Source organism: Tursiops truncatus, chromosome 6 (genome assembly GCF_011762595.2).
Source record: "Tursiops truncatus isolate mTurTru1 chromosome 6, mTurTru1.mat.Y, whole genome shotgun sequence".
Taxonomy (NCBI): domain Eukaryota; kingdom Metazoa; phylum Chordata; class Mammalia; order Artiodactyla; family Delphinidae; genus Tursiops; species Tursiops truncatus.
In genome coordinates this window covers 65,817,165-65,839,723 of record NC_047039.1, presented here as the reverse complement: position 1 = coordinate 65,839,723, position 22,559 = coordinate 65,817,165, and the positions used below count along the sequence as shown (strand labels likewise).

General features: G+C 45.2%; 1 protein-coding gene and 1 long non-coding RNA gene across 7 annotated transcripts in view; one reads left to right on the top strand and one right to left on the bottom strand.

Moving 5' to 3' along the window:
* Positions 1-389: 389 nt before the first annotated feature.
* Positions 390-12,559, top strand: LOC117312780 (uncharacterized). 2 transcript variants are annotated; one of them, XR_012332542.1, is made up of 4 exons: positions 390-469; positions 1,218-1,303; positions 1,427-1,630; positions 8,955-12,559. It is a non-coding gene; the product is annotated as an uncharacterized lncRNA (long non-coding RNA). The 2 variants fall into 2 exon arrangements; XR_004527227.2 differs by having other exon boundaries at positions 1,427-8,994; positions 10,386-12,559.
* A 144-nt stretch (positions 12,560-12,703) lies between these two features.
* Positions 12,704-22,559, bottom strand: part of ENTREP1 (endosomal transmembrane epsin interactor 1) — a 61,411-nt gene continuing 51,555 nt past the window's right edge. For all 5 annotated transcript variants that reach the window (XM_073806191.1, XM_033858150.2, XM_033858152.2 and 2 more), the window contains 5 exons: positions 20,578-20,707; positions 20,326-20,404; positions 18,859-19,011; positions 16,317-16,609; positions 12,704-13,589 (listed from right to left, as the gene is read on the bottom strand). In XM_073806191.1, the coding sequence (XP_073662292.1) occupies positions 13,386-13,589; positions 16,317-16,609; positions 18,859-19,011; positions 20,326-20,404; positions 20,578-20,707 (859 nt within the window). In that variant the 3' untranslated portion in view covers positions 12,704-13,385. The remainder of the gene's footprint in view (positions 13,590-16,316; positions 16,610-18,858; positions 19,012-20,325; positions 20,405-20,577; positions 20,708-22,559) is intronic.

Here is a 22,559-nt window from a genome sequence, read left to right as displayed (position 1 = left end):
AAAGTGCCACAGTGGTGAATGTAGGTGAGGGTAAGATCTTCGGTGCCACGCGAGCACACGTGCACGAACATACACACACACACACTCCCCTAATCATTTCCACACAAACCCCCTCACTCCATCACACTCAGCTCTCCTCATCGCCTCTTCTGTGCTCCCATCAGTAGCAGGAGCTAGGAATTGGCACCCTCCGGTGACGTAACATTGGAAATACCCAATCCAGATGACTAACTGGATCCCAGATGGTGACTGAGTTAATGAGGAATCTTAGCCACCCATTGCAGGCCCCTTGCTTCCAAATAAGGAAACAAAAGTCCCTGGGAATTCCCTGGCGGTCCAGCAGTTAGGACTCTGTACTTTCACTGCCGAGAGCGCGCATTCGGTCCCTGGTCAGGGAGCTAACATCCCGCATGCCACAACACGGAAACAGAAGTCCTAACTAGGAACAGGACTCATCCGAAGCCACGCAGTGAGTAGTCAGCTAGAACCCCACTCCCTGACTCCCACGCTACTGCTCCTTTGTGTAATCCCAGCCGCTGACCAATGGGGTGGGGGCAGGCTCATCTTCCTACTGGCCAGGCTGAGAGCTGCCTAGGGCAGGCTGAGCACACTGCCGTGACCTCAGCCTTGGGCCACCTCCAGGGTCTTTGTGAGAGCTGGGCAGAAAAGCACAGAAAACTGCTGGTACCCCATCACTTCTGCTAGGCTGGGAGAAGCCACTCCAGGAGGGCTGAGGGTGACAGTGTGAGAGGCAGAAGGTGGGAATCACAGCCTCATCGCTACTCTGCACCCCCTTCCCCAGAGCCCACTCCACACTCTGCTCCTATTGGCCACCTTACCAGCTGCTTAACTATATGACAGCTCTCTTTCCCCTCCACTAAATAGTTTCTTATGGGTAGGGACCAAATTTTTCTCAACTTTGAAAGTCATGGTGGGTTATAATTAGAAGAGTCATAGACAAGGATTTGAATTATAGCTCAGCTTTTATATTAATTATATTCTCACTGTGTTACCCTGGGCAAGTTAATTAACTACTCTGAGCAACTATGTCTTCATCTGTAAAATAGGCACAGCTTGGCTCAGTTCTTAAGATTAGAGATTCTGTCCTTGAACCATTAACATGTGCCATAGAGGCAGGCATTATGTACAAAGTACAGAACTGGTCCTGGAGGGAAAGTGTCAGGGACATTTTTTCTGAGGAGGTGATATCTCTGCAGGGTTTTGAAGGTGCTATAGGAACTTTCCAGGTGCCATGGCTGGGGAGAACAGTCCATGCAGAGGCATAGAGGCCTGGAAGAATGTGGTAAGAGGATGCAAAAGCACTTGGTACTATGAAAGTGTGGCATGGTGACTTTCCACCGTGTCAGCTTAGCTAAGCTGGAACTTGGTTTTCCAGACTTCTCTTCCCTATGTGATTCCAAATTAGGGTTGTCCACAAGAGAACGAGGGAGATTTGGATGGCAGATATGAAGCGTCAGCCACGATGCACTGAAAATGTAGCAGAGAGCTGGATGCTGCTGCAGCACACACACAGTGTCCCTGGGCTGCTGGTTCCCGCAGTTGGCTCAGGGCGAAGACCATCCAGCGGCTCCTGCAGGTCCTCTTCTAGCCTCTCTGAGCCCTGGGCTGGGTGTGTATTTACAATACATATGTACATATACGTGTGTATATATGTGTGCGCACACACACATATTCCCCTCCAGAGAGCCGGTTGTTAAACCCTTACCAGCACACCTGCTCCAGTCCAGCTTCTCCAGTCCAGCTTCTCCAGCTTCTCTTGGACCATCTCCAAGCTTACTTGTGGGGATTTAGCCCGCAAATCTTTATTCATGAAATAAACAATAATCTTTTTATGGCCCATTTGAGAGCAAAGTATCAACAAAATCTTGGTGAGTCTTGGTCACAGCACTAGGTGGGCAGGCTCTGTGGGGTCCCCAGGGCCTGCCTTGGCAAGGTGAGAAAAGAGATGCATTCTGGGTGACATCTGAGGGTCCCTTGGGTGCAGTGGCCTCAGAGCAAAACAAAATGCTTGCCACTCACCAGGGTTTAATCAATTCTAACCAGCCCCACTAACAGTCACAATGAGAACTTGCATTCTTTGACCACCTCTAAGATGCCAGGCAGATGAGTTGCATGTATGTTACAACATTTCATCGCACAGCAATGTCACAAAGCAGATACTGATGAAGAATCTGAACTCACATGTAGTAGGTAAGTTGCCCAAAGTACCAGAGGGATGATTTCAACTCAATCCTGGTTATGCAGTGCCACTCACTCTTCCTGCAGGAGCGTGTGGTCAGAGGCGTGGCCTGCAAGTACACAGGTACCTGGACTGCCAAGCAGGATGTTCATCACAAGGTGTCACCTACAGGGGGCTTGGTGGCAGGGGGATTGGATGTGGGGTAAGGCCAGAGGGCCAGGGAGATAGATATGCAGCCACCTTAGAATAGGGGGTAAGAACAGGATATTTGGGGCCACAGAGGAGCACAGTCAAGTCACAGTGTGTCAGGAAAGGTTGGCTACACTTAGGTTTTGAGGCCCATGCAGTCCAGACAGGAGCAAGTCCATATGCAGCTTCATGGTATTTCATTTATTTCACTCTTCACTAAAGAGTAGCTCTGAGGGAGGGCACACGCAAATTCTACCTGTGCTGTTATCTGCCAGCTTCCATTCTCACACCTGAGACTTCCTTAGTCCATTTCTTCAACTTCTGAGCTTGGTGCCCACCGCTGTGCTGGGAACTGAGGATGCAGAGCTGGACCAGAGGCACCATCTGTGCCCGGGGGCTCACAGCAAGGGCCCAGCATCAGCTGTGTGGCTGGAGGGTGGGTAAGTACGTGGTGAGTTCTGGTTCCCTTACTACCTGGGCCCTCACCAGCATGGAGGCATTTGGTCAATTACTTCATCTCATTGTGCTTCAGTATCCTCATCTGAGAAATGGGACATGCTAGCAGTGCTTAGCACTGAGGGTGTCTCTGAAGCGTAAATGAGATAAACAGATGAGGGACTTGGAATGGTGCCTGGCTGTAGTAAGCACTCCGTGGGTGTCAGCAGGGATTGTCCCAGGAGAGTCTCAGTGGCTGGCATCTTCATCTGGGGTCCCCATTAAGATACTCAGAATCGCCCCGTCTGGAGGTGAGCCAGGCATCTCTGTGGTGTGCCTGGCTCTCCTGGCCTCCTGCGATTGCTGGGCTGGTCTGTGATATTCTACAGCCCCCTGGTGGGCCTTATGGGAGTATAGCAACTAATTCAATAAACTCCATGATTCTGATTCTAGAGGGAACCAAGTCTAAGGGCTGGCATGGTGTAGATTTCACTCCCCATGCACTGCTCAGGGCCTATGTTATCCTCATTTCTCTTTAGTAAAGGAGAAACTAGTCAGCTGCTATTCCCTTGGCTTATCCATAGTGGGTGAAGACAGGGCACGGAATAAACCCTTCCTGTTCTGCTGCTTTGCTCAAGTTACTGCCATGCAAAAATAGATTAGGTGGAGAGGAAACATCTGGCTGGAACCAGGAGGCAGGGGAGGGGTCTCCACCAACCCCACCCTGAGTTCCAGAACCTTCCATCCAGCTCAGTGGCTCTCACTGGCCAGGGTTCCAGGGGTCCCAGCCAATCCAGCAGGGGGTGGGGGCACTCTGCAGCTTTGGACACCAGAAGCAGGGGACATCTAGGGAGCCACAAGCACAGCTCATCCCGTGGATGTGTTGACAACCGCCTGGAGTTGCCTTCTCAGTGGATGTTGGATATGGGATGCCCAGAAACCCCCCAAGCGGAAACCACCGACACCACCCTTGGACTTGTGCTTCCCCAACCAGGACCAGTCCCACAACTGCTACCGGAGCGTCCAGGGCACCGCGCTGGATCCAGCACATCAAGGATGGCACTTTCACACACTCTTGGAAGGATCAGCCCCGGCAAACCCCAGCCTCCCTTCTGCCAGGGTCCCCGCCGCAGTTACCCACTTCCACCCCCAATCTCTAAGCCACAAATAGAGTCATGTTATTCCTGCAAACACAGAAACCAACAAATCACGTGGGAATAGAATACTTTAAAGTGGATTCTAAATGCACCAAGAAGTCTAGCCATCTAACGGCATTTACTAAACAATGGTAAATCTCATGGTCTTTTCGTGGTGAATGAAACGTTTGGGTTCTTTATTCAGATTATGGTCATTCATTCAGCCAATTAGCATTTATTTAGGGTTAATTCTGTGCCAGGAACTGGGGACACCACAGTGAACAAATACAGACAAAATCCCTGCTCTCCTGCAATTTGTGTTCTAGTGGAAGAGACAAAAAATAAAAAGTAAGGGGCTTCCCTGGTGGCGCAGTGGTTGAGAGTCCGCCTGCCGATGCAGGGGACATGGGTTCGTGCCCCGGTCCGGGAAGATCCCATATGCCGCAGAGCGGCTGGGCCCGTGAGCCATGGCTGCTGAGCCTGCACATCCGGAGCCTGTGATCCGCAACAGGAGAGGCCACAACAGTGAGAGGCCCGTGTACCGCAAAAAAAAAAAAAAAGAACACCACATAATGATCAAGGATCAATCCAAGAAGATATAACAATTGTAAATCTATATGTACCCAACATAGAAGCACCTCAATATATAAGACAAATGCTAACAGCCATAAAAGGATAAATTGATAGTAACACAATAATAGTAATACCACATTCTCATCAATGGACAGATAATCCAAACAGAAAATCAATAAGGAAACACAGGCCTTAAATGACACATTAAGCCAGATGGCCTTAATTGATATTTGTAGTACATTCTGTCCAAAAGCAGCAGAATACGCTTTCTTATCAAGTGCACATGGAAGATTCTTCAGGATAGATCACATCTTGGGCCACAAATCAAGCCTCAGTAAATTTAAGAAAACTGAAGTCATATCAAGCATCTTTTCTGACCACAATGCTATGAGATTAGAATTCAATTACAGGGAAAAAAAACTGTAAAAAACACAAACACATGGAGGCTAAACAATATGTTACTAAACAACCAATGGATCACTGAAGAAATCAAAGAGGAAATCAAAATATACCTAGAGATAAATGACAATAAAACATGACAGTCCAAAACCTCTGAGCTGCAGCAAAAGCAGTTCTAAGAGGGAAGTTTATAGCAATACAATCTTACCTCACGAAAAAAGAAAAATCTCAAATAAACAACATAACATTACACCTAAAGCAACTAGAGAAAGAAGAACAAACAAAACCCAAAGTTAGTAGAAGGAAAGATATAAAGATCAGAGCAGGAATAAATGAAATAGAGAGGAAGAAAACAATAGCAAAGATCAATGAAACTAAAAGCTCGTTCTTTGAGAAGATAAACAAAATTGATAAACCTTTAGCCAGACTCACCAAGAAACAAAAGAGAGAGAACTCAAATCAATAAAATTAGAAATTAAAAAGTAGTAACAACTGACACCACAGAAATACAAAGGATCATAAGAGACTACTATAAAACAACTATATGACAATAAACTGGACAACCTAGAAGAAATAGACAAATTCTTAGGAAGGTACAACCATCTAAGACTGAACTAGGAAAAAACAGAAAATATGAACAGGTGAATCACAAGTACTGAAATTGAAACAGTGATTAAAAAATTTCCAACAAACAAAAGTCCAGGACCACATGGCCTCACAGGAGAATTCTATCAAACATTTAGAGAAGAGTTAACACCTATCCTTCTGAGACTCTTCCAAAAAATTGCTGAGGAAGGAACACTCCCAAGTTCATTCTTTGAGGCCACCATCACCCTGAAACAAAATCAGACAAAGATACCACAAAAAAAGAAAATTACAGGCCAATATCACTGATGAACATAGATGCAAAAATCCTCAAATCCTCAACAAAATACTAGCAAACCAAATCCAACAATACATTAAAAGGATCATACACTATGATCAAGTGGGATTTATCCCAGTGATGCAAGGATTCTTCAATAGCCGCAGATCAATCAATGTGGTAGACCACATTAACAACCTGAAGAATAAAAACTGTATGATCATCTCAGTAGATGCAGAAAAAGCTTTTGACAAAATTCAAGACCCATTTATGATGGGTCTCTAGAAAGTGGGAATAGAGGGAACTTACCTCAACATAATAAAGGCCATAGATGACAAACCCACAGTTAACATCATTCTAAACAGTGAAAAGCTGAAAGCATTCCCTCTAAGATCAGGAACAAGGCAAGGATGTCCACTCTCGCCACTTTTATTCAACATAGTTTTGGAAGCCCTAGCCATGGCAATCAGAGAAGAAGAAGAAATAAAAGGAATCTAAATTCGAAAAGAAGAAGTAAAACTGTCACTGTTTGCAGATGACATGATACTATACATAGAAAATCCTAAAGATGCTACCAGAAAACTACTAGAGCTCATCAATCAATTTGGTAAAGTTGCAGGATACAAAATTAATACACAGAAATCTGCTGCATTTCTATACACTAACAACAAAAGATCAGAAAGAGAAATTAATGAAACAATCCCATTTACCATCTCATCAAGAAGAATGAAATACCAAGGAATAAACCTAGCTAAGGAGGCAAAAGACCTGTACTCTGAAAACTATAATATGCAGATAGAAGAAATTGAAGATGACAGAAACAGATGGAGAGATATACCATGTTCTTGGATTGGAAGAAGCAATATTCTGAAAATGACTATACTACCGAAGGCAATCTACAGATTCAATACAATTCCTATCAAATTACCAATGGCAGGCTTCCCCGGTGGCGCAGTGGTTGAGAGTCCACCTGCCAATGCAGGGGACGCGGGTTTGTGCCCTGATCCGGGAAGATCCCACATGCCATGGAGCAGCTGGGCCCACACGGGCCTGTGCTCTGCAACTGGAGAGGCCACAACAGTGAGAGGGCCGTGTACCGCCAAAAAAAAATTACCAATGGCATTTTTCACAGAACTAGAACAAAAAAATTTTAAATTTGTGTGGAAACACAAAAGACCCCGAATAGCCAAAGCAACCCTGAGAAAGATAAACGGAGCTGGAGGAATCACGCTCCCCGACTTCAGACTCTACCACAAAGTTACAGTAATCATGACAGTATGGTACTGGCACAAAAACAGAAATATAGATCAATGGAACAGGATAGAAAGCCCAGAGATAAACCCACAGACATATGGTCACCTTATCTTTGATAAAGGAGGCAAGAATATAGAGTGGTGAAAAGACAGCCTCTTCAATAAGTGGTGCTGGGAAAACTGGACAGCTACATGTAAAAGAATGAAATTATAACATTCTCTAACATCACACAAAAAAATAAACTCAAAATGGATCAAAGACCTAAATATGAGATCGGACACGATGAAACTCTTAGAGGAAAACATAGGCAGAACACTCTTTGATATAAATTGCAGCAATATCTTTTTGGATCCACCTCCTAGAGTAATGAAAATAAAAACAAAAAATAAACAAATGGGACCTAATTAAACTTAAAAGCCTCTGCACAGCAACGGGAACCATCAACAAAATGAAAAGACAACCCACAGAATGGGAGAAAATATTTGCAAATGATGCGACCAACAAGGGATTAATCTCCAAAATTTACAAAAAGCTCATGTAGCTCTATGTCAAAAAAGAAAAAAAGCAACCCAATCAAAAATGGGCAGATCTAAATAGACATTTCTCCAAAGAAGACATATAGATGGTTAAAAAGCACATACAAAAGATACTCAATATCACTAATTATCAGAGAAATACAAATCAAAACTACAATGAGGTATCACCTCACACCAGTCAGAATGTCCATCAAAAACTCTACAAATAATAAATGCTGGAGAGGGTGTGAAGAAAAGGGAACCCTCCTACACTGTTGGTGGGAATGTAAACTGGTGCAGCCACTATGGAGAACAGTATGGAGGTTCCTTAAAAAACTAAAAATGGAACTACCATATGACCCAGCAATCCCATTCCTGGGCATATCCAGAGAAAACCATAATCCGAAAGGATACATGCACCCCAATGTTCATTGCAGCACTATTTACAATAGCCAATATATGGAAGCAACCTAAATGTTCATTGACAGAGAAATGGATAAAGAAGATGTGGTACATATATACAATGGAATATTACTCAGCCATAAAAAATGAAATAATGCCATCGCAGCAACATGGATGGACCTAGAGATCATCACAGTAAGTGAAGTAAGTCAGGCAGAAAAAGACAAATATCATATGATATCACTCATATGTGAAATCTAAAAGAAAATGATACAGAGCTTCCCCGTGGCGCAGTGATTAAGAATCCGCTTGCCAATGCCGAGGACGTGGGTTTGAGCCCTAGTCAGGGAACGAAGATCCCACATGCCGCGGGGCAACACAGCTACTGAAGCCCAAGCACCTAGAGCCCGGGCTCCGCAAAAAGAGAAGCCACCACAAGGAGAAGCCTGAGCACCACAAAGAAGAGTAGCCCCCACTCGCCACAACTAGAGAAAGCCTGCGCGCAGCAACGAAAACCCAACAAAGCAATAAATAAATAAAATTAAATATTTTTTTTAAAATGATAACAAATGAACTTATTTATAAAACAGAAACAGACTCACAGATATTGGGAACAAACTTATGGTTACCAAAGCCGAAATGTGGAGGGGAGGGATAATTCAGGAGCTTGGGATGAACACACAGGCACTACTATGTATAAGATGGATAACCAACAAGGACCTACTGTATAGCTCAGGGAACTCTACTCAAAATTCTGTGATAACCTATAAAAGAATCTAAAAAAAATGTATATATGTATAACCGAATCACTTTGCTGTACACCTGAAACTAACACAACATTGTAAATCAACTATAAGTCAATTTTTTTAAAAAAACCCAAAAACTTAGTTTCAAGTTTCCAAAATCTGGAGAGATTATTTTAGATAGACATTCCCCAAACATAATTATTCCTGTAGAGTTTACCTAAAAGCTCTTTTTTTCCCTTTCAGTCTTGGAGATCACACATGATTAAAGTTCCTGAGAGCCCAGGTAAGTCATTTACATCTCAAAGGCACAAGAAGAGAAATACCAGTTTCTTCTAGAGAGGAACCAATTAAACCAATTACAAAAGGCTCACTTGGATGCAATAGCAGAGCCATCAGGGGCCATTGTTCTCCAGATCTCTTGGCAGCCCCCATTCCGCAAGGATAGCCACCACAAGCCCCATATACTGGTGGACGGCCACCCTGGGACTTCCCCCGCAACTTTCAGGATCACCCCTGGAACTTCTGGGCCACAGGAGTTAGTGGACGGCCCTTGCAACATTCCATTCCCCGTCCGGTATTTCCCCACATCTCAGCGTTCACAGGAGCTTCCTCGGTCTCCAGGCTGCTCCTCCAATTAATGGGCTGCACCCCGCAGGCCTACAAGGCCTGTACTCGCCCAGCTTCAAGACCGAAGAAAGAGCCCGAGGTCAGCGACAAAGACATAACGGTTTAACCGATGGGGGAGCTTACTTGTCTGGAGCAAGGTCCTGGAGCGACACCCCACCGTGTGCGGCCAACACTGAGCAGGACGGAAGCAGGCTGCGCTTCCGGGTGGGGAGGGAGACGCTGGTTATAGGGGGACTGACAGCAGGTGCGCTCATTGGTTACCAGAGAAACCGGCAGAGGGCACGCCCCTCACTGCCCCCTTGATAAGAACAATCCCCAGCTGGGGCCTGGGGCGAGTATGTAAAAAGATCAGTCAGGTAAATAGAGTACAGGTGAAGCAGGCATTGGGCAAGCAGGGGTTATACAGAGATCAAGAGAACAGTCATCTTGGGTGGCCTGACCATACACTGGAGAATTATGAAGGTTATTGTGAAGACTGCCTGCTAGTAAGATAGCTCATAATAAATATTAGTCATGATTACTATTTTGCAGTGATACACTGGTGTTAATGTTTCAATTCCCGTGGGTTCCAGTGGTGTTTCCTTTACCTTCCCATAGTTCTGCAGACAAAAAAAAAATGTTGCCTGCCATTTCAGTAAACAAAGAATGTTGCCCGCCATCAAGTCATCAGTCACTGCAGCTGCCCCTAATTGTGAGCACTGAGGAGAATTCAGGGTGGAGGAAAACAGGATACTAGCTCTAGATAGTTAAGATGCCTATCTAAGGAATACTGTCAATGGCGCCCAGAACTTTGCATCTTCTCACACATAGAAAAGCACTGAAATCATTACCTCGAGATGTCTGTTTTTTGTGATCAGTCAGTAGTAATCTTTTGATGTTGTACTACGTGTTTTTTCAACAAAAACTCGTATATACCCTGGCCCCTACCTTACCTCTTTGGAACAGTCCCTCAGAGCTATGAGAAGCAGGCAAGAGAAATGTAACTTTGCATTTATTATTATTATTGTTGGTCTGTCCCCCTCTCACCACTCAGCATTCTCTCCTCAGCACCTGGCTCACTGCTTGCTACTCCGTAGCTCAATAAATACCAGCTGAATGAATGAGAGGATGAAAGCTCCTGCAGAGAGAGAGAAATGGAAGAAATGTGGTACATTCTGGCTTCTCTCTCACTCCGCATCGGTGCAGAGGTAACACTGACGACTGTCCAGTGCTTCTAGCTAGCAAGATCTTGAACATCACTTACTTCCCCAGTGAAAACGTATTCCAAACACCTCTCATGCCAATTAGTCAACCTTCTGGTGTAATTTTATTTTTTTGGGGGGGGTACGCAAGCCTCTCACTGTTGTGGCCTCTCCCATTGCGGAGCACAGGCTCCAGATGCGCAGGCTCAGCGGCCATGGCTCACGGGCCCAGCTGCTCCGCGGCATGTGGGATCCTCCCAGACCTGGGCACAAACCCACGTCCCCTGCATCGGCAGGCGGACTCTCAACCACTGCGCCACCAGGGAAGCCCTCTGGTGTAATTTTGATAAGTACCTTTGAGATGTTTTGTTACCACGTCTGGACTGGATTCTTAAGATGCTCTAAGTGCAAAAGAGCTGCCCTCCGTGGTACATTCAGTTATACATACACATAAATAGCACATTATTAATGCCTACATATTTTACAGTATATTACAGGGAACTATACTCACTATTTTATAATAACCTAAAAGGGAAAAGAATCTACAAAAGAATAAATAAATAAAGGGGACTTCCCTGGCGGTCCAGTGGTTAAGACTTCACCTTCCAATGCAGGAGGTGTGGGTTCAATTCCTGGTCGGGGAGCTAAGATCCCACATGCCTCACGGCCAAAAAACCGAAACATAAAACAGAAGCAATATTGTAACAGATTCAACAAAGACTTTAAAAATGGTCCACAACAGAAAAAAATCTTTAAAAAAAATCTATAACAATCGTTTTTCTATACACTTGAAATTAACACAACATTGTAAATCAACTATACTTCAATAAAAAAGTAAAATTAAAATTTTTTTTAAAATTAAAAATAAGAATAAAAATAAAATAAATAATTTTTTAAAGTATATTACACCCAGCAAATAGAGAGATGAATTGCATGGCCTCTAAGTTCCCTCCCAGGGCAAATATATATTGTAATATATAATATATATTTTTTTCTTTAATATTCCTTGAAGACAAAAGTCAGTTTTCTGAGTTCACCAATACCTTCAGACCATGGAAATACATGGGACTATCCCCAGGCTGAAGGACAATTCTTCAAAGCTGAGATAGGTCTTCACTTCCTGCTGATAGGCATCAGGTGATGCCCTCAGTTTGTGTTCCCCCAGAACACAGAGGCACCCCAGCTCTGTGCCTACGGTCTTTCCCCTCTTCTTTACTCAGTGCCCTGACCTCACCCCAATTCCCACTCTGGCCTTGTTTGTTGTCTTGGAGCTGGGGAAGTCTGTGCTTCCACAGACCAAGCCAGAAGTCTCAGCAACCACTTTCTCACAGAAACATGAAATGGCAAACTGCTACTATTTGGGAGGTCAAGGAATGGAGTGCTTTCTGGAGACGGGCGGCTTGGGTGAGAATGGTATCTCTAGTGCTTAACTTGTGAGTGATCTTGGGCAAGGTACTGAACCTCATTTTCCTCATCTTTAAAATGGGGACAATCACAGCTTCCACCTCTTAGGCTGTTGCGAGGGTGACATGAGACTGTCAAGCCCCCAGCATAGTACCCAGAGTCCAGGCGGTACCCGACAGGGACAGCCAGCTTCGCAGTGTACAGCCTCTTTGTTTAGCTCCTCACTGCCACTTTATCCCATATCCTGACCTAAACTAGTCCCCACGTGGCATGGTGATCATCTGAAATATAATTAAATCTGCACTCTTCTGTTGCAAACTCTTCCATCATATCTCACTGTTAGAAAAATCCAGCCTGAGGCTCCTCTCACCTCTCCCCTCGCTCGGGGCTGCAGTTACCGTGGTCCTTGCACTGGCCGTTCCCTCTGCCTGGAACACTCTTCCCTGACCCTCAAAGTCAAGTCCAGTTCCAATGTCATTTCCTCAAAGAAGCCCTCTCTAATGGCCCCATCCTCCTTAGCACTAATCCTCAATCTGTAACCACTTTACTGACTTATTGCTCATGACCCCACGAGAAGGCAGCTCAGGGAAGCCAAGCACTGACTGAATGGATGAAGGATGCATTGCTATCCACGGGGCTTGGGTGCTTTTGAGATTAAGCTGCTTTGGTGGCCTGCCCGGACCTGACCCCCTGGCCACCACTGTTGCAAGTTCCAAACCCATTGTAAGGTAAGGCCTGGCCACCTAAGCATAAACAAATGTTGCACAGTGAGCCCGGAAGTCCAAGGTAAACACTTTTATTCTCAGTTCTGCCTTAGCTGTCTCTAGTTTTGCAAGCATGAATAAATGGAATCAACAAGAATCCTCTCCCTAAATGTCTTTCAATAAAATGTGTCACCAAACAAGTTTCCTGTCTTTCCTAAAGAGAGTGTGATTTGAAAGTGACCTCACATGAGCCTTGATCATCACAGTATATCAGGGTTAATCATCCTGCTTCCGTGCCAGTTCCACTCTCACTTGGCAGCAAATAAACAGCCGCCCCGCAGATCTGCCCTTCCAGCCAGGTAAAGAACTCAGTGAGGAGGGGAGCCGCGAGGGGCGCGGCGGGCACAGAATCCTGAGCCGCTTCCGCCCCCGCTTCCGCCCACAGCAGGGCAGACCCGGGCAGAGAAGGAGATGCGGCTTCATTCACGGCCTCCAACTCGTTGCGTCCAAAAGCCAAATGGGTCCGGGATAACTTGTCATTCCCCCTCGAGTGCCCTTGGCCGGCAGAAAGGGGAGCCAAAGAACGGGAATAAATGTTCTCCAGAGTGCCCCCCTTTCTGAGGAGTACCCAGAGGGGGACCCCTACTCCCAGCCAAGAAACTACAGGGTTAGGAAGGGGATCCATCCCCTCAGAGGCCCTGGGTGCCTTCCGGGGCCCATCTTTCTTCCTGCTCCTCAGAAGCCCGGGCCCCGCAGCTTCACAGGACAGTCTCTCGGATGACGCCAATGAGGCTGTGTGGCCTCTCAGCCTCCGCTCGCCGGGGCCTCCTCTCGGCTCTCGGCCTCCCCGCGGGGACAAAGGTGCTCAGGTCTCCGCAACTCCGCAGGTGCAGCAGGCCAGGCTGTCTCCTCGAGGGCAGCACGAGGGCCCTGGAAGTGCTGGGCTGCATCGGGCCCATGATCTTTGGGAGAATAAACAGGGTGACAAAGAGATTAAACTTCACCAGATGTGGTCCTCAGACCTGCCTCCTACATTTATCCATGTAATATTTAGTTTAGTCGCCTCGGGAAAGAAAAAAGGGTGTTTTCCCAAGGTGGAACCCACTTGGAATTCCAGAGAGTCTCTTAACATGTTGCCTCTTTCCTGAAGTTCCTAAGAAATAGCCCAAAGTTTCTGTTGTTTCAGCTGTAGACCTACCATGCTTAACTCTTTGTCTGTTGCAATCTCCTGCTTTATATTTAACGTTCTTCTCATCACTTTTTCCCCAACTTCCCTGTGGTCTAAGCCACTGATTCTCACTGGGTCTGCACATCACGAGAGGGGAGGGGAGCCTGTCAGAAAAGTAGATTCCCTGCTCCCCCCTAGCAATTCTGACATGGGAATCTGGAACGGGGCTTGAGCATCTGTAGTTTTAACAAGAACTCAGGTGATCCCGATATACTTGAAAATTGTAAAACCACCGGTCTGCTTAAGCTTATAAAATGTCAGCTAAAACTAATGATGCTTCTAATTGATCTGATAACTCTTCAATTAAGAAAAAACATGATAAACAACATAAAAACTAGGCCAATTTATTTGTAAAAGCTGTTAAGAATGTTTCTACTGCTAGATCTATTTTGCAATGCAGCACATACATAACTTTAAATATATCATATAACAGCAAAAATGGGCAATCCCCGATCCAACTGAGATTGACAAGAGGAGAACTGCTGTGTACATACAGTTTTTAAAATTACACAGTCATGTCTGTATGACCTATATTGCTGTTAGCATGTTGGGAAAAACTCAAGTGATTTACCACCATCTAACATCACAGAACGATCATTGGGATGTCTTTTTGTTTAGTTTCCACCATTCTGAGATTTTAAGGTCATTAAAAGGTTAATCCCCCCAAAAGATGGGACATCAAATTTTTCTAACACTCTGTTATTATATTTGTCTTTAAGGCTGTTTTTGTTTCCTGAGTAAGAAGAAAATTCCAACATTCATAGATGTCTACTGTTATTACATGGTAAGTTAGGACAAGTGGTTTGGATATTGGTAAAAAATTAAAATGGATATAAAAACACATCCCAATAATACTAGAGAAGGTGAAAATGTGCAAAGCTGGGTAGAGTCAGAAATAAAAGCTCCCTTGCCCTCGTCCCTGCCTCCTTCTGTCTGGGGGATGGTGTGGCATTATGATACCTCACCACTGGGATCCAGTTCTGGAAGCCCCGGCAGATGGCCCAGAGTCTACTGCAACAATCCCTGTACCTGAATTTTGATCCAGTCTGTGCACAAAGACCTCGCAAACATTTATAGCGATAGCATCTGTTGAACTATAAGTGCTTGTTCTCTTTCCCCAAAGCTACTTTCCATCAAGCAAGACTTTGCAGAAGGTCCAGACCCACAGCTCTGCAGATGCTCCAGCTCTTACCTCACCAGAACTTGGCAGCTCCAAATACTTGCTTCTGTTTTTCAGGCAATTGGGGTGAACAGAGGGAAGGAGGCAGGGAATGACATCTGGAGGAGACCAGGGACATGTGCGTGTAAATCTCTCTCCTACACAGGCTACCAACTGGAGCCTGACCTAGGACTACTGGTTGACCACTTTTTTAGAAAGCAAACAACAAAAGGGCCCATGGTTCATGGACCTCTTCACACGAGTAATCAGACTGTTCTGCTCCCCACGGTCCCCTGAGGGATGGGACAGAACCTGGCTTCTGGCTTCTGTAAGAAGAGGCCAGCAGGTGGGAAGGGGAACAGAAAGGAAAGTGAGGTGGGGATTTGTTCAATCTGCCTGAAAAACGTACCTAGGATCCAGTATCTGGCAATGACCCTGAGAATCAGGCCAACTCCACTCAAGAAGTATTTGATGGGCACATAATACCCACAGGCACAGCCGAGTAACACCCGTGAGCCACTGCGCACTGAGGTCTCCAACGGCCACCCCACAGACACGGAGCTACAGAGCAAACACCCAAAAGGTAAACGCTGCTTTTGAAAGAGGTGGGTGAGGAAAGCTGCGACCCATTCCCACTTCTCGTCAGAGGGAAATTCCATTCACTCAGAGATACGGGTGTAGAGACCACCTAGTCCAACACTTCACTTTAAAGACGAGAAACCTGACACGCAAGTGGAATATTTACGTTCCCGGTTTTATCTTTTCACAGGCTACTTGTTTGGGGATTGCCGTGTGTTTTTTAATAAATGGAAGGGAAAAGGTGTTCGTTCCTTTAAGTCTATCAGCTTAGGTAATCTTGCCAAACATTTCATGGGAACATGAACGGCTCCCAGAATCTTGCCAGTATTAAAATTCACATATGTCCATCATTGTTGAAGGGCTGCAAAAACGTGCCAGATCAAGGGAAACGTTCAACTTAGGAAATGGAATGTTAAAGGTACTCCACACTGCCCATAGCCCTTGCTTTCATCCCTGAGCTGCTCCCTTTTCTTTTTCCAAGCATGCTTCCATATCTCGGAAAAATCGGTTTCTCTTCTCTTGGGCCAAGAAGGCTGTGGCAAAGTCACATGTGAAAAGAAAGCACGCAACTTCCTCCTCTCCTTCCCCACACCTCCTAACCCCATTCCCCTTGATACAGTGACCATGGACTTTCTGTGCCTTCGACAGGAAACCAGAGAAGCCGCTTCAGCTGCTATGGAAACAAGTCATCGGATTCATGCCTGATATTAATAATATAACTACCTGTTCTAGAAAACTGGCACTTGTGATGGCTTCCTCCATGTACTCCTCATCGGACTTCAAAACAGATTTAATGTTTTCTACAAGTTCATGGATGTCCGGGGTCATGCTGCAGGAGGACTGCTCCAGGAACCTCGCCACCAGCAACTTGGTGTCCATGTAAGATTTGTAATCTATTAAAGACCTTGGTCTGCATCTCGAAGCCCGGGATCTCAACCCTCTTCTCAAGGTCACCGCAGCCAGGTCTGGTCTTCCCTCAGTCTGAGTCGCGGCTTCACAGCTGAGCACGGGGACAGCTGTGGGCAGAGACAAACAACACGCACCTTTTGGCCAAGCCCCGTGAACACACATCTGTACTTGAAACAGCACAAACCACGAAATTCCATGTGGAAAACATGTGACAAATGCTGACGGCCATGCACATCTTGCTTTTCCTCTTGCAGGAGGAAAAAAAAGAAAAAAAACCCCTAACACCTACGACACGAGCTTACTCCTTGAAGTGTAATTTCAATAGGACACGTCCCCCAAATATTTTATTGTGCCACATAAAACGCAACCATCAAGGTAAAGAGAGATGACAGAGAAGAGCATCCAGAATGCAAATCATGATGGAGCAATGGTTTCATGGGGGTGATCACCAATACATAGGGATGGTTTGGGCAGGCAGAAAAAACACAGTTGACTGATGGAAGAATGTTCTGGGGAGAGGATGAAGAAGCCACAGGAAGAGAGGAACTGAGGAGAGACGAGACTTGTGGCATGAATGGAATGCTCTGCTCACACTGACTGTACCTTTGTCCTAAACATCCTCAGGGGCACTGTACTGACTTATAGTATCGACGTCACACCATGGCTGGGAGGCGGCGCTAGGGCTGACTATTACAGAAAGAGAAATCTAGTGCAGAAAAAGTACACGTCATTCTGGAAGTCAACAGAGGGCCTGGGAAATCCACCACAGGCTAATTTCCACAACTACTACTTCAGCAAGGGTATAAGGACTGGCAGAACATTACTGCACTGGCAGACGGGTAAAGTGAAATCAGGCCTGGTCTCCACATGTTCATAAGCCAGCCAGCAGCCTTCAGGGTACACGACACTGGAGATTTCAGTCTGTGAAGGTCTGACAAGCAGGAATTTAGATATTCAAGGAAGAAGGGAGGCAGGGGGTGGGAAAACAGGTGGAGGAAGGGGAGCATTCCTTTTCCTCTGGAGAAAGGCAGGCATGAGGAGTTCTAAACAGGGGTTGGCAGCCGTCTTCCTCGGCTGCCACGTGCACATCACAGAGAACCTGACTCTTCGCGGAACACTCACTACAGACACTCATGTGTGAGGACAGAGTCAGGGACTCCACTGTCGCTTGAAGGCGACCTGGTCCCTTCCACAGCAGAGGACTCCAACGGGTAAACACGTGTCATCCTTGCCCCTGCAGCGCTGCAGAAGGGGAGCGGGTTCTGGAAAGATCTCGTTAAGCTGTGTAGACAGCCAAGTTCCTGTGGAAGCTGCAGGTGGCCATCCTGAGTCCTCAGCTTGCCAGGTGGGGCAGAGAACCCCACGGTGAAGACAGGTTCGGGGAGCTGAGGGGCCAGAGGGCGCTCAGTCCCGGGCAGGACTCCTCCCCGCTCAGAAGCCGCTGGAGAGACAAGAGGAGTGTTCCCTCTGGCTCCCACACGGTCAGTCCAGAGCTGTAGCAAACAACACAGGCTGTCAGGGGGACAGAATACAACTAGGAGGTGACGTGGGGCCCGGGACAGAGCAGGACCAGAGGGTCTGCAAAGCTGTATTTGCACAGAGCTTGAAAACAGCATAGGCAACTTGTTAGGACAAGTCACCGAAAGAAGCCTGTGCTGGTGGGATTACAGACTTTCATTTTCTTCCTTTATTTCCTCTATTTTTTTACAATTCTCTACAAGGAAGAGGTATTTGAAGATGTTCAGGCAGTCATATATTCAGAAAAGAAGATTCAATGTTATTTTCAGTTAAAAAAATTTTTTAATTAAAAAAATTTAAAATTTAAAATTATTCAAATAACATCTATACACAAACAAACTCAAAACAGAAAGGGAGAGAGATGGAGTGTGAGAGCTTCGCTCTATCCAAAGTTCTTAAAGCAAGGTCAGATTTAAATAATTCAATCTACTCATGCACAGTAAAAAGATAACTAGTGTTGAATTTCAGAAGAGGGTGGTAAAAAATACACCCCTTTGACTTTTTCCTGGAGAGAGAATGTTCTCTCCCACAGGACTGGGAGCATCTAGGAATCAGAACTAGGTTTGCACTGTCTTCTTCGTGTGGTACCCAGCACAGTATCACGTGCAACCAAACGCTTCTGATGACAGTGACTTGACAAGAAAAATTCTTAGCAGCCTTAAAAGACATGGTAGATGTCTACCCTTAACGTGCATGCAGAATACCTGATTTTCCCAAGACCTGTCAGCCCCCCTCCAAGCTCTCTCTTGAACCCCAGGGCCTTGGGTGGCCAGAGCCACTCGGCACCTATAGGCGAACAAGCACAGTGCCCTGCGAAGAACTTGGGAAATGACATCACCTCTCTCTGCAGAATGATGAAGCACAGGGTCACTCTTGGATCTCGTCCTCGGGGGCTGGAGAGCTCTCCGGTTCCTCGCCGGACACAGCTGGCTGGAGCTGGGAGTTGAAATGGCTGCGCCTTCTTCTCTAGGTGTGTTAGGACTGTCCCCACCTGATTTTTTTTTTTTTTTTTTTAAAGAGGAGAAACAGAAATCATTTCTGTTCAGCTGGCACCTTCAACATGCTGGGCAGGAAACACCTGTGAGCCCAAACTTTCTGGGACAAGGGTAATACAGTTCATAATATTTGCTTAGGCTGTGGGCCCAGTAAGTTTTTATCTTGCAGCACCGTGAGAAATGCTGCCTCCTCAAACTACCCCTCCACACCTAAAACAAACGAACAAAAAGCTCTAAATCCAGGAGCAGAAAAAGAAGCCATGCTAAAATGCCTAAAGGTGCTTGGCGTCTTCTCCAGTGGAGCAGCCTCGTGCAGCATCGGAAAGGTCCTAGCCGTTTTACCCTTTCTGACAACTCAGGCTGACCTTGATTAGGTGGAAGGTGATGGGGGTACAGGCGGGGTGGCTGCCCTGGGGCTGCAGGCCAAATGCAAGCAGAGGGTGTGTCTACGGGCTAGGTTGGGAAACTCCCGGAAAGCCAAGTTAAAGAGCCAGTGGCCACTAAATGAATCAAAGCACTCTGGAACTGGATGACTGCTGTTCAGGAAAATAAAGTCCCATCACTTGTGAGCCTGACTCGTGGTTTGGGAAACTTTTTTAAGAAATGTAAGAATTAAAAACATACTTAGGAAACAGAACCCTGCTGCATAATTCTACTTAAGACGGAAGGTGAACAGAGCAGAAATCCATTCTAAATGGCGCTGCTGAAAAATTACCTCCACCTAAAATAGCTGAAAGTTGATCCATTATTTATCACCATTTGCAATTTTGTCCTGTGGACAGTTCTCTGGGCCATTTAAAACCTCTCCAAAGAGAGAAAGCGGTAACAATGTTCCCTTAAGTTACAAGGATAACTGTAAACGGACTCTAGTATTTAATGCAGGATTGCAAATCAGCATTTAGTACATGTGAAGGTAGTATGACCTGGGTCCTTAGTTATAAATGAGCAAATCACTCTGCAATAGGTAAAACTCTTTTTGTCTCTTTACAAGAGCTTATCTTATTTTAACAGGAGAAAAAAAAATCTTAGATCAGAAAACACAGGAAAACCAAATTAAACTCTGTAATCCATTTCTGAAAAGTCTGGTTATTCGTAAAAGATTCTAAGGAGATCTTTATTTCTGTTCACATAGTATTTCCTACTTGTAAGCCCTAAGAGTTGATAATATTTTTATACCCAGAAAAAAGGATATAGCTTGAACCATTTGCTCCAAGAATATTTGACCTCCAACAAAATATCGTACAGATGATTATTTTACCATTTTTAGTCTGCTGAATCATGAGTTTGGGCAGCAAGAATGTATTTATTACCTTGAATCACTGGCATGCAGATCGGTTCCAAAGGGCTGGTGGCAGCTCCTGATCCTTCTGGCATTTGGAATGAAGATCCCTGCAACACAGGAAAACAGAGCGTTGTCTGTTGATATTCAGCTCAGCCATCATCTGGACTGGAGTGAACTTGAAAAGATCTACAGGGCATGGTCCCTTCCCCACCCCGCTCTCTGTGTGGCTGCTTTTCCTACTTGCCGTCAATGTACGAAAGAGAAACTCTATGGACAGTACCTGCTGCTGGTCCGTCTGGCTCACCACAGCTTCATAGGGAGGCGGGGGGTCCAGAGGACAGAACACTTCCACGCCTTTGATTCGCGCTCCGTAGATATGTGGCAGTGGTATAACATCAGGACCGACCATCCTAGGAAGAGCATCCTGGCATCAGGAAGCATGTTCTGGCCATCTGACGGTAGCGTCTCCAGCATACTGGCCTTCACCTCTAGAGGGTTATCCACTGACAATGGGGAAAATCACTCGCCGCTCCACGCTACAACCTCCTGGTCCAGGAGCAGGGGAATAACCTAAGCTGCTCTCGGATGGAGTGCCCAGAATTCTTAGGCAAGTGACAACATAGAAAATGCAATACCATCGTTCCTTTTAAATTTACTAGTCAAAGAGCAAGCAACAATCTGTAAGAGGCAGAAAGCGAATTAGTGGTTGCACAGGGGCTTGGGGAACGGGGGGGACGGGGAGTGACTGCTTAATGGGTACGGGGTCTCCTTGGAGGTGAGGAAAATGCTTTAGAACTAGACGGAAGTGATGGTTGCACCATATTGTGAATGTACTAAATGCCACTGAATTATACACTTTCAAAAGATTAATTTCATGTTATGTGAATTTTACCTCAATAAAAAACAAACAAACAAACTAAGGATTCAGGAAAACTCAATTATTTGTTACATTAGTACATGACAAAAGTTTCTTGCCCGGGTTTCCCTCACATCTGATTCATGGTAGAAACTCACTATTTGTTAAATAAATGTTTGAAATAATGAATACATTTTTCAAAAAAAAAGTGAACAACATCACAGCTCAGAGACAAAGCAGCAATGCTGCAGGAGGAATCACAGAGTGCCTCTTCCTAAAGGTGGTCATTCAACAAACACTGATGGAGCGCTTGCTGTAGCTGTGGCTGTTGGCCTGTGGGTGAGAGACCTTTGATAGCAAAAAATAAAAACAAAAAACCCACAAGATTTTCTGCCAGCATTCACAGAAGGTTACACACACACACAAATTATCTAGATAACAAAGAACCTAAATTTGAAAACGACAGTTAAAAATACATGAAATGGGGCTTCCCAGATGGCGCAGTGGTTGAGAGTCCGCCTGCCGCTGCAGGGGACACGGGTTCGTGACCCGGTCTGGGAGGATCCCACATGCCGTGGAGCGGCCGGGCCCGTGAGCCATGGCCACTGAGCCTGCACGTCCGGAGCCTGTGCTCCGCAACGGGAGAGGCCACAACAGTGAAAGGCCTGCGTACCGCAAAAAAAAAAAAAAAAAAAAAAAAAAAAAAAAAATACATGAAAGTTTGTACCTTAGGACAAAACTTCCAGTTATAAAATACATGCAGATAAGTCCTGGGGATGTAATACACGGCATGGTGACTATGGTTAATAATACTGCATGGTGTATTTGAAAGTTGTTAAGAGAGTAGGTCGTAAAAGTTCTCATCACAAGAAAAAATAAAACTTGTAACTATATGTAGTGATGGGTTAACTAGATTTATTGTGGTGATCATTTTACAATATATACAAGTGTTAAATCATTACTTGTTTACCTGTAACTCATACAATGTTATATGTCAATTATATCACAACTTTAAAAATACACAGAAGACAAAAACAACTGTACTCAGGCCATGAAGTGTTGGGGAATGAAAAAAAAGATAATAGCAAAAGTTTAACATTTGTTCTTGAAATGCAAAAATGGACATAAACTAAAGGAGATTGATGAAAAGACAAATTCTGGGGCCAGCTGCCTACAAGGGGCTGCTTTTGTTTTGTTTTGTTTTGTTTTGTTTTCGAAAGGTGCTCTCTGCATTTACGGTTGTTTCATTTGTGCCCATTTACAAAAATGCAATTGGTGGAAGAAAAAAATTGAAAAAGATGTGATATTCTGTCTTCCTAACAATAAAACTTCTGGAGTTCTGGGATTTAGAAGGATGAGACTCCTACAGCCTGAACGAAAAAGTGAGAAAGTGCTCCCCTTTTTTC